At 53.3% G+C, this 12206-nt stretch overlaps 2 protein-coding genes across 3 annotated transcripts in view; both read right to left on the reverse strand.

Moving 5' to 3' along the window:
* The window catches only part of SNUPN (snurportin 1), a 26898-nt gene extending 24372 nt beyond the window's left edge, over window positions 1-2526 (reverse strand). The window contains exon 1 of one of the 2 annotated variants that reach the window (XM_014584963.1): window positions 2368-2526. The gene's annotated coding sequence lies outside the window, so the exon portion shown is untranslated. The remainder of the gene's footprint in view (window positions 1-2367) is intronic. The other variant, XM_006142584.3, reaches the window with a different exon arrangement.
* A 4356-nt stretch (window positions 2527-6882) lies between these two features.
* On the reverse strand, window positions 6883-7961 carry IMP3 (IMP U3 small nucleolar ribonucleoprotein 3). Its single transcript, XM_006142585.3, has one exon. It carries the CDS (start codon window positions 7939-7941, stop codon window positions 7387-7389), a length of 555 nt encoding a protein of 184 aa, XP_006142647.1. The 5' UTR covers window positions 7942-7961; the 3' UTR covers window positions 6883-7386.
* Window positions 7962-12206: the final 4245 nt, after the last annotated feature.

Consider the following 12206-nt stretch of genomic DNA (forward strand, 5'->3'; position numbering starts at 1 on the left):
ACGCCGCAATCCCTTCTCCTCCGTTCTCCTCTCGGGATCTTGGGCATGCACGCACACGCGCCCGGCATGAGTTTTAAGCCACCAGGTCCGGGACGCGAACCACAGTTGACTACGTGGGAGTCCAGCGACATAGCCATTACACTAACTGCTGGTCCCCAGGAATTGACCCCCTTTAAAATAATGTTTGGAGGGCTGCCTCCACTTGTCCCCAAGACTGATGAGGAGATAAAAGGGGAACTTTCCAACCATGCCTTTTTGAAGTCCCTGCAAGCCTTACAGGTATCAGCAAAAGGAAGCAACACCTTCTCCGGGAAGCTTACCAGCCTTCAGGTCTTCAACCAGGTGACAGCTGCTGGCAACCTGCAGCCTGGGGACTTGGTGTGAATATGAAAGCAGGAGTCTGCCTCGCTGGAGACCTGTTCGGCTGGTCCTTTTCCCGTCGTGCTATGCCAACTGTAGTCAAGCTGCATGGAGCAACGTGGGATTCACCACACCCAAGTACAAAGGACGACCCCCACTGGGACTGACGAGTGGCATAACCCCTTGCGTAAGTCCTAGCTTGTTTCGGAACCCTGGGTTTCCCCACACTTTGGAGTTTTAACCTAAATGCACTGTTACTGGGACTAGCAGTTGTGTAATGGCTATGTCGCTGGACTCCCATGTAGTCGACTGGGGTTTGAGTCCTGGACCCAGTGGCTTAAACTCATACCGGGCACTTGTGCATGCGTGCCCAAGATCCTCAGAGGAGAATGGAGAAGGGATTGCAGCGTGGCCATCCCCCTGGGGGGTGATTTCTCGCTTTCTGTCTCTGTCTCTCTCTGTCTGGCGAGCGTATGCGCCCTATAGCAAAAACCTCTTTAAAAAAATGCACTGTTACTCTAGGGAGTGAGGCTGAGAGAAAACAAAACCCTAAAAGTCCTCTCAGCCCAGGTAAATAAGGACCTTGACTAACTGGACTAGAAGAATCCCTCGGCTCATTGGCCAAAAGGATTTACAAAACAGAAGAGGCTTAGTTGTTCTTAAAACAGAGAGGCCTATGTTTGGGATCAAGTAAAGCTTGCTGTTTTTACACCAACAAGTCTGGGGTGATAAAAAAAAAAAAGTTTAAACCAACTGAAAAAGTGGTTACTGGTAAGAAAGGAAAACTAGTTTAACAATGAATAGTTCTAAGTAGCCATTATTGTCCCATTCTGGTACAATAAACAGATTCAAAGATTTTAATCTTGAAAAAAGCCAGTGGGGAATGTGATAGACTAAAACAGGTAAGAAAAATGGTGTATGTTAGGCTAAGATGCATCCCGTAGGCCCGCCTCACCCACGCCATCGAGCAGAGTGAAGACAAGGTGTGGTTACACGTAAGGAAAGACACGCTGCTCCGCTCTGTACACTAACAGACTGCTGGTAAAGGAATACAGCAACCCTTGCAGACCTTCCTCCCTATAGCCCTCTCACCCCCACCCTTGCCAAGTGTAATGTTCCCCTGTGAGTTTGGTGCTTAAATGCTCTGCAAAGCTGTGGATCAGGGCTGTCGTCCCAAACACTACCTGCCAGTGGCAGGAGAGGCAGTCCCTGGCCAGGATGGCAGTCTCTGGCCAGGAATAAAGGCTCCTAAAACTAATTTATTGGTGGTCCGGTCTTTATGATATCTCGCATCACAACACCTTCATCTCCACCCTTTCGAGATTTTAGGCATCCATACGCATATACTTGGCATGTTTCAAGCTGCTGGGTCCGGACTCGAACCGTGCCATGTGGGCTCTAGCCGTCTCAACTAGGACGCCATGGGCTGCACCCCATGATTTATCCTGATATGGGCGCCCACTCTGCCTAGACCCACACCTTCCCTCAAGGCTGTCCCGGGTGGGCTCCCACTCTTTCGGCCTATTCCCCTACGGTGTTGGGTCCTCAAGCGCTCTGACCTCGGCCCCAGGAGGTCTCATCTCCCACTGGGACCCACCCATCTAACTGCCAAATGGCCTCTCCGGCCCCTTCCCTGCGCTCCAGACCCTCCCTGGGCTCCGCGCAGTCCCCCTCCTCCGCCCCGCTGTCGTTGCAGGTCCAGGCGACCCTGCCTGCAGGGCTCCAGCCCCGGGGCCTCCACTCGGCCGTCCCCCGCCCCCCACAGGGCCACTCTCTACGGCTGGGCTCATCTAGGCCTCCCCTGCAAAGTCCCCAAGGGGTCCCGGCTGGACTGCCCGGGGCAGCAGAGCGAGAACGCGTCGGAGGGGAGGCCCCAGTCTGGCTCTGCTCCTCTGGGTGACGCCCCGGGGGACCCGAGTGCAGGGCCGGGCAAAGGGAGTCACAGCCCGGCGCCAAGAGGCAACTCGGGCTCCAGCAGGACTGAGGCTCGCACCCGTCTCGACTCACCAGACGGAGGTGCCGGTGGCACGCGCCGCTCCCGCTCCCGCTGCCGCCGCTGAAGCCGGGGGACCGACCAATCACGCGCGCTGAGAACGCCGAGCCCGCCCTTCAGCCGCGCAGCCCGGCCCACAGGCCTGGCGCCTGGCGTTTCCGGCTGCGCTCGGCGTTTCCGGTCCCTCCCGCCTTGCGAGCTCCGGGAGCTGCGGTGCCCGCCGGCCGGTAGTTCCGCAGTAACGGCTGGGGTGTCCAGTCGCTGTCGCGCGGTCCGGGACCCTCTTGTAAGATGGCTGGGCCAGGTCCAGGCCTCTCTCCTCCGCCCAGGCCCCTCCGGGATTTTTCATCCGGTAGAAGGAACCCGAGCTCGTGGCCTGGCATTCGGGGCCTTCCTGGGCTGCGCCAGCAGGACCCTCCGCGGCCGCCCCGGTGCTTCTACACCGACAGTGCCCGACGGCCGGGCGACCCCCTGCACCCCTAGCGCACGAAGGCTGCAGACGTTTCGTGTTCCTGCGTCTACCCAGGAACTACCCGGACTGCCCGTTTGCTGGGATCGGGCGTTGCTGGTTCCTTCTTCGCTGCTATGGGCTTCGCAATGTCAGGGACCTGGCTTGAATCCTGCCAGAGCGGTCAGCGGCCACATACAGCCGCCCGAAATCTCAAGAGGAGAATGCAGGGCCAAGGGATTTTGGAGTGGCCAAAATGGAGGATGCTCCCTGGGCGGTGATTTCTCACTTTCTCTGTCTAGCACACATGCCCTGTGGCAAAAATTAAAACAAAAATTCCAGAAACAAAATATTCTAAGTTGCACATGATGAATCTGAATGTCAAGAGGCAGGGCTAGCAAGTGGTGTGGTGGTTAAAACACTAGACTCTCACTTGGCCAACTGTGGTTCTAGTCCCAAACCTGGTGGCTTGAAAACCACACCAGGCACGAGTGCATGCATGCCCAAAGTGGGCTGCGCCATGGCCATCCCCACCAGGTGGTGATTTCTCACTTTCCCTCTCATTGTCTCTCTGGTAAGCCCATGTACCCTATGGCAAAAATCTTTTTAAAAATGACAAGAGGTGGACTTGTATTGTCTTTTGCGGGGGGAGGTGCTTTTTTGTTTGTTTCTGCTATAGGGTGCATATACTTGCTGGAAAGAGAACGTGAGAAGCACCCAGCAAAGAGGATGGCCACGCCTTTTTCTCTATTTCTGCCTCCTTTAGGGATTTGAGGCACACATGCACACATGCCTGGTGTGTTTCTCAGATTGCACAGTTAAGGACTCAATCAGGGCAGTTGGCCACATGGGATCTAGCTGCCTGAGCCACTGGGCCAAAGGCTGGCACAATTTCTTCCTTTCTTTCTTTCTTTCTTTCCTTCCTTCCTTCCTTCCTTCCTTCCTTCCTTCCTTCCTTCCTTCCTTCCTTCCTTCCTTCCTTTCTTTCTTTCTTTCTTTCTTTCTTTCTTTCTTTCTTTCTTTTGCTTCAAGATCTTGCCTTTAAGAAGAAGAAGGAAAAAAAAATCAGTTGATTTCAGTCTTCCATGAGATAAGGGAAGAGGTCACCTCCTCATCAGGGTCTTCACTCCACTCTGTCCCCCTCCTCAGTCAGCCTGCATCACAGACACACATGTGCCAGCATATACAGGGAGGCCCCAGGACACAGTGACATTATCAGTGCCAACATCTGGCCCTGTCTGATGGATTTTTTTTTTTAAATGCCATAGCACCTGTGATTGAGAGAGGGCAAGCACCAGCCTCAATAGGACCTGGTCACACTATAATCCTTTACCTTCCAATTTCGTAGCCATCCGGATTTGGGCATGTGTTCATGTGTGTAAAGTGTTTTACAAGCCGATGGGACCAGGACTCGAACTGGCCAGCCACGTGAGATCCAGCTTCCTCTGCACAGTGCTTAACCACTGAGCTATGGAGCCAACCACTCTGCTGGTTCTTTTTTTATTTTTTGAGGTTTTTGCCATGGGGCATGTGTGCTCACAGGAGAGAGACAGAGACAGTAAGAGGGAAAGTGAGAAGTCATCCCCCTTCAGGGGATGGCCATGCTGCAATCCCAACTCTTCCATTCTCTTCCTGGGATCTTGGGCACACATGTACACGTGCCTGGCGTGATTTTCAAGCCACCGAGTTGGTTATTTGAATTGTGGTCGGCCACTGGACTCCACTGGGAGTCCAGCGACAGAACCACTACACCATCTTCTGGCCCTCTGCTGGTTCCTTGACACCTCTTTTAACACAGACCAGGACTTAATTCCAGGCTACTGCTAACAGGATGGTTCTTCCTAAGGATGAGACTAGACCATTTAGCCAGCACAGGAAAGTTGAATGAAAAGATGTTGAAGGCTGGGCCCAGCGTGTGGCAGGGTGGTTAAGGCACTAGACTCCCACATGACTGACTACAGTTCAAGTCCCGGACCTAATGGCTTGCTTTCTCTTCCTCCCCTCCCCCCTCTGGTGAGTGCATGTGCCCACTAGCAAATTAAAAAAATAATAATAACAGTAAATAATATTAAATAATTATTTTTAAAAAATGTTTACTGGTTGGGACTGGGTGGTTAAGATGCTGGACTCCCATGTGGCCGACCACTGTTTGAGTCCTAGACCTGGCAGCTTGCTTTCTCACTTTCCCTGTCTCTGTTTCTTGTCAAATTAAAAAATAATAATGAATTAAATTTTTTTCTTTCTTTTTTTTGGAGAGGTTTTTGTTCGGGTGCGCTCACCAGAAAGACAGAGAGACAGAAAGCGAGAAATCACCCCCCGGGGGGATGGCCACGCCACAATCCCTTCTTCTCCATTCTCCTCTCGGGATCTTGGGCACGCATGCACACGCACCTGGCATGAGTTTAAGCCACCGGGTTGGGGACTTGAACTGTAGTCAGCTACATGGGAGTCCAGTGACATAGCCATTACACTAACTGCTGTCCCAGGAGAGGTTTTTGTTATAGGGCGCGTGCGCTCACCAGAAAGACAGAGACGAAGAGACAGAAAGCAAGAAATCACCCCCTGGGGGGATGGCCACGCCGCAATCCTTTCTCCATTCTCCTCTCTGGATCTTGAGCACACATGCACGTGCACCCAGTGTGGGTTGAAACCACCAGGGCTGGGACTTCAACCGCGGTAGACTACATGGGAGTCCAGCAACATAGCCATTAGCCAACTGCTGGTTCTTAAATTAATTTTTTTAAAATGTTGAATGGCAAAGTGAACATATTTTATCTTCTTCCTGTCTGATTGCACATGGAGGGGAGTCAGGCTGGCCTGGAACCCATAGACACTTCCTTTTTTTTTTTTTAAGAATTATTTTTTGGTGATGACCAGCAGTTAGCGTAATGGATGTGTTGCTGGACTCCCACGTAGTCAACCGCAGTTCGCATCCCGGACCCAGTGGCTTAAAACTCACGCCGGGCGCATGTGCGTGCGTGCCCAAGATCCCAAGAGGAGAATGGAGGAGAAGGAATTGTAGCATGGTTATCCCCCCCGGGGGGTGATTTCTCGCTTTTTGTCTCTCTGTCTCTCTCTGTCTGTCTGGCGAGTGCACGCGCCCTATAGCAAAAACTTCTAAAAAAAAAAAAAAAGAATTATTTTTTGGGACCAGTAGTTAGTGTAATGGCTATGTCACTAGACTCCCATGTAGCTGACCACAGTTCGCGTCCTGCCAGCCACCAAAAATAAAATAATTAAAAACAAAAACAAAACAAAACAAAAACCCTGTTGGGAATGCTGTCTCTCTGGCTCATTGAAGAAATAAACTTCAAAATTTTAAATAGGGGCCAGACAGTGACACTATGATGAAGCATGAGCCTTCATGGGAGGGTGGTTAGCATCCAGAGACCTCTCAGCGTGCCCCAGGCTCACAGGTGCCCAAGATCCAGCTGGCCAAGGCTAGGGGTGGCTAATGCATCAGATTCTGTCGGGGGCACTGTGTCTCCATCTCTCACTCATGGAATAAACAAAACTACTGAGCTTAGGGGCCAGCAAGTGACATGGTAGTTAAGGGTGCTGGACTCCCACATGGCCAGCTGCGGTTCGAGTCCCATACACGGTGGCTTGCTTTTTTGCTTTCTCTGTCTCTCTCTGATCAAATTAAAAATAAATAAATGTTAAAATAATTCTTTTTTTAAAAAAAGAGTAAGCTATATCAGTAGAGCACCTCCACCAGTCCTAAACTCATCTAAGTTTCTAGGAACCTCCTGCGCCATTCCTAACCGCTAGGTGGCCAGGCTACAGGGTGATTATTTCCTTAGGCAAGCAAACACTTCAGGCCTCTAATATGGTACTTCCTGGGGCTGAAACATCAACAGGAAGCCCTGTGGGGAAGTGCTCTGCCAAAACACTCATTCCAAGGAAGGGCTTGGTAAAACGACACGTTTTCCCAGCATGTACTACATCCAGCAGCCTCCACGTGGCCCTGCTGCAACCTCAGCCACTGGCAGGTCTCTGCTGATCAAATTCCTTCTCTGGGTGCCTGAGCAGGGGAGGCCTAGAGTAATCACCCTCTGTAAGAAAACCAGACAGACAAAACTTGCAGCAGTTGGTTCATTTATTGGCATCGGGCAAGCATTTCTTTAAAGGAGGGATGGGACCCTGAAGACAAAGCTCACCAGTTTATCAAAGTTGAGCCTGAACACTGTCCACAGCTAAATCACCAGGAGCAAGAAATCGAGGTAAATAAATAAAATGAGCCAAACAATCCTGCTAGAACACAAAGAAAGGAGGAGTGAAAGGGTTAAGTTCTTGCATGTACAGCGTTTGGGGTATAACGAGTCCCTAGCGCAGCACAAAGCTGCCTCAACCCGCCCCCGGCTCCCAAGGCACAGTCCTTTAATTATCAGTCCGAGCTGTAAGAAAACTTCAGGAAAACACGTACAGGCTACCCTTGCCTCTCTGCGTGGCCTGAGGTTAAGGAGCTAAGTTCTTAAGAACACGCGGCGTCTGACATCGTCTGGGAAGAGCACCGTCACAGGCTCTCCAGCATCAGGACGCAACTGTCCCACCTGTCAAAGGCAGCTATGGCGAGGGAGACCCGCTAGGCGTCCAGATCGAAGTCGTCGCGCTCCTCATTGTATTCCATCACGTGCCGCTTGATCTTGGACGAGTCGACCCAGGTGACAAAGTCCTCCATACTGCGCGTGACCAGGAAAGCGGGGTCGGTAACCACGTCGGGGCCCACGCGCACGTGCCCCTGCTCCACGAAGGCCACAGCAGCCTGGAGGTGCTGCGCCATGCGCAGCTTGAGGAGCACGGTGGGCAGGCGGCGGCGGCAGAAGGACGAGGCCGTGACAAAGTCGCAGAGCTCGAGTGAGCCGCGCGTGGGCACCAGCCCGAGGGCATACAGCTTGTCCAGCAGCGCGGCCGAGGCGCGCACGCGGAACGGGTCGCGCTCGGGCAGGTCTCGCAGGCGCCGCGCCAGCTCGCGCACCGCACGGCTCAGCTGGTTGTAGCGCGTGTAGTCCTCGCGCCGCTGCAGCCGGTAACGCCGCAGCACGCGCAGCTCGTGCAGGTTGTGGTCGGTGACCTCCCAGTTCAGGAAGTCCACCTGCTTCAGCAGCTTCTGCTCGTGGAACTTCAGTTTCCGCACCATGATGGCGTCAGCGAGCGCGGCAGGACCCAAAGCTCAGAGATGGGGCAGCGAGGAACTTCCTCCTCCGCGCAGAAAGACCACCCTGCGCTCCCTGGACCAATGAAAAAGAGAGTCTGGGCCACGCCCCCAATCCCTATTGGTCGGAGTGAGACCACGCCTCCATGCCTGAGCGATTCTTGTCTTCTTCCGGTTCGCCGCGGGAGGGAGCGGCTCCCTGCTCCCGGAGGTCCTAAGTATCTGCGGATGCGTCCCCTGGTGCAGCGTTCGATTCCTCGCAGACTTCTGCCTTTTGAGGAGTCTCGGGCGAATCTCCCATGCGTCAGTTGAAGAGGCCAGTTCCAGCGAAGACGGGTGTCTGCCAGGCCTGTTCGATGATGGCGGGGGTAACTGCAGCCCCTCACTTCCCCCGGCCGGCTTGCCACGTGGGGCTGGACAGCCCCGAACCTATGAAAGGCGGATTCCCTGACCGGATTCCCTGACCGATGCTTAAGTGCACATAATTGGAAATTCTTTTTTCCTCCTGGAGATCAGTACTGTTAACCAAGGTGTCAGATGATCCACAAAACCCAAGAGAGTGGGAAACGGACTGTAACCCCTAATTTGGTTGGGTGGATTTCTGGCCACCTATAATTGAGTTAACAAATTGAACGTCTTTCCGGCTAGTTAGACTTATAAATTACCTTTGAAAGTAGCGACCAGTGACTCGCCCCTTTTTTTGCTCTGGTCTTTGACGCCACCTAGCTTCTTCGCTGATCATTTTGTTTATTTTTATGCTTTTCATTGTCAGGTGGCATGGTGGTTAAAGCGCTGGACACTCCCACATGTCCGACGGCGGTTCGAATACTAGACCTGGTGGCTTGCTTTCTCACTTTCCCTCTCTCTCTCTGGTCAAATTAAAATAAATGAATGAATAAATAAAAATAAATCATTAAAAAAATAAATAAAGAGATGTTCCAAAAGCATGGGGAGTACGGGGAAATCAGAAAAGTGATTGCAGTTTTTTTGAGTCTAGTAATTGCGGGACTCTGTTTCCCCCAGGCCCGAAGAGGAACTGTGGAGGAGAGAGAGCAGAAAAGAGAGGTTCTAGAAATCTCTGAGGCTGAAGAAGACCCTGGAAGTAAGAGTGGTCCCTGAGTTAGAAAAGCCCACCAAGAACAGATATGAGGATAAATGCAAGGTGTTTGTAAATGTGTGACTGGAGTGTCTGGGGACCAACTAAAGGCCATCAAGGTGGTGGCTCGGGAGCCCCGAACTTGACCCTAGTTAGGTGAGCAGAAATGCCACCCATTGTATCAGGTGAACTGGCAAAGGTCAAGCATTTATAACAGTGGCACACGCTCAGCAAGCACTAAGAGAGTCGTGTTTGTTTTTTGTTTGTTTGTTTGTTTGTTTTTCAATTTTAGCTATAGGGTGTGTGTATGCTACTTGTGTGCTCACCAGAGAGTCAGAGAGAGAGACAGAAAGTGAGAAATCACCCCCAAGAGGGATGGTCACACTGCAATCCCTTCTCCTCCATTCTCCTCTTGGATTTTGGATTCGCATGCACACATGCCTGGCATATCTTCAAGCTGCTGGGTTGGTTGGCTATGGGGGAATCTAGCACCTTAACCACCACACCACCCACTGGCCCCAGAAGCAGGTGCTATTGTTAAGTCCAGCTTGGAGAAAGGCTATGTGAACAGAAGAGAGATGGCAGGAACGGGGAGGACAGTCCTAAAAGCAGCTGGCGGGGCGGGGGAGGGCAGCAGGTGGTGCCTGGTTAAGGTGTTGGACTCCTATATGGCTGACCGCGGTGGTGTGAGTGCAGGACCTGGCAGCTTGCTTCCTCACTTTCCCTGTCTCTCTCTGGTCAAATGAAAAATTAATTAATTAATGTAATTAACTTTTTTAAAGCAGTTGGGGGGAACACAGACTCTGCTCTTGGACATCAAGAATGTCCAGATGGCTGGGACAAAGTTTTAAGGCTTCTCAGGTGGGAGACTTGCCATACTGTCACTCTCCCACTCTTGGGGGCTCAGGCTCCCTGGGTTAACTTTTGGTAACTGGGCTTTCCAAAGAGCAGCCCAAACTGCTTTAACCTGTTGATGCAAAAATCCAGTTCTGGGGACACGGTGGCTGGATCCCACATGACCAGGTGCATGGTTAGAGTCCCAGACCTAGAGGCTTGAAAAACATGCCAGGCACATGTGTGTATGTGTCCAAAATCCTTAGGGGAGACCAGAAGAAGGGTTTGCAGTGGCTATCTCCCTTGGGGGGTATTTCTCACTTTCTCTCTCTCTCTCTGTCTCTGGTGAGTGCACATGCCAAAACATAGCAAAACTTAAAAAAAAAACAAAATTAGTTCTGGGGACCAGCAGGTGGCGTGGTGGTTAAGGTGCTGGACACTCCCACATGACAGACCATGGTTTGAGTCCTAGACCTGGTGACTTGCTTTCTCACTTTCCCTCTCTCTCTCTGGTCAAATTAAAATAAATGAATGAATCAATAAAATGAAATAAAATAATTTAAAAAATATTAATTCTGCTTGATAGTCATATTTCTCTGTGCAAATGAATGCCCAGGCTATGGGGCTTCTCCATAAGCCTTTATTGAGGTCATACAGCCCTGGGTAGGGAGCTGCATCTACTCATTGCAGTGAGATGGGGTTCAGAGTCAGAGGTCTGGGGACCATGCCTCCTCACAGCAGCAGGAGACAATCTGCAAGAGCAGGAAGAGGGGAAGGAACTTCAGCTAGAGGGGGCAGCCAGGCTCAGGGCCATCAGGAAAAGGATGAAGACTGGAGCCTCTGCCTACCCCCAGTAGGCTTCCTTGAGCCTCACCCCACCAGGCTGGGGGCATCTGTCTGCTTGTCCCAGCGCGGCTGAGCTTCTGCAAGGAAAAGACAATCTCTTGTCTGTCTTTTGTAGCCCAGGGACTGGTACAGAGTAGGACTGGCTCCTGTCTCCCGAGTGTGTGATGAATGAGTGGGAGACACAGATGGGTGAATTAGAGACCAGAGAACAGGGCCTGCAGGTAGCATAGTGGTTAAGATACTGGACTCCCACAAGACTGATTGTGGTTCAAGTCCCGGAACTGGTGGTTGGTGGCTTGAAACTCACTCCCGGCACATGACACTTGGCCTCTCTCTCTCTCTCTCTCTCTCTGTAATATTTCTCCTATAGCAAAATCTTATACCGAAAGAGAGCGGGCTACAAGCCCCCCAAGGTTGGAACTCTGACAGTAACCCCCAGAGCCCAAGAGGATGCCCATAACCACAACCCATTTCCTGGCTAAGCTGGCTGGGGGTCAGGTCCCCGCGGGCCTCTTCTCAGAGCCCACCTCTCTTTGACCAGGACAGAGCCGTCCAGTCCCGCCGCCGCACAGAGCGCAGAGTCCGGTCCTGCCTAAGCTGGTTCCCGGTCGCCCGGATGCAGAGGCCTGGCTTTTACCCTGGAGACAGTCCCTGGAGACAGTCACCCGGACAGGGTCTCGCTCGGAGACTGAGACCCACGGCAGCCAGTATCCCAGGTCAGACGCCTGGGACGCGCAGGCTGCTTCTGCTCCTCCCGAGAACCGCGAGCTGCTCTAAGGCTCTGGCCCGGCGAGGTGCGTGTAGGTGGGAAGCGGGCGTTTTGGCTCCGCTACCACCAGCCGGGACTCGCCACGCCGTGCTCTCCCCCGCCGGCTCCCGGCTCCGGCACCCTCCCAGCGGCCCCGCGCTGTGCAAACTTTCGGAGTTTTCCTCCACTTGCGTCATGGAAAAGGCAGGAGGGTGACGGAGTCCAGCAGCTAGGCGGCGGCTGGCGAGCGCCTCTGCGCGGAGCTCAAACGCCTGGGGACGAGAGGTGCCTCCGGAGGGCGGACCTGCAGTGCAGTGGGGGGCGTCCTGGCGAACGTCCGTCCTGGAAGTCGGTCTCTGGGTGCCAGGTCACCTGCTGGCCTGGGCGAGCGAGAGAGGGATTCGGCCTGATGGGAAGCGCGCAGTCGTAGGCGGGGACCGGGTCGCGGCGCCCCAGGCCCGGGGAGGGCGGAGTCGCGCCGCCCTGTCCCGCCGGGACGCACGGAAGTGCGGCGGAGTTCTCCCGATTCCCCGGCCTGCTTTCCTCCTCCTTCCCTCTTCCCTCCCTCTCTCCACCCCTCACCTCCCCTTCGGCTCTTCCCTCCTTCCCAGGGACGCCACCTCCTGGAATCGCCTCTTTTTTGTTTTGTTTTGGAGCTGGCTGCTCCTTGGCGGCGCAGAGGGGCTGCGAGTGCGGGGGCAGGCAGGCTTGGGGGCGCAGCCCGCC

The sequence above is a fragment of the Tupaia chinensis genome, unplaced genomic scaffold (genome assembly GCF_000334495.1).
Source record: "Tupaia chinensis unplaced genomic scaffold, TupChi_1.0 Scaffold000078_1, whole genome shotgun sequence".
Classification (NCBI taxonomy): domain Eukaryota; kingdom Metazoa; phylum Chordata; class Mammalia; order Scandentia; family Tupaiidae; genus Tupaia; species Tupaia belangeri.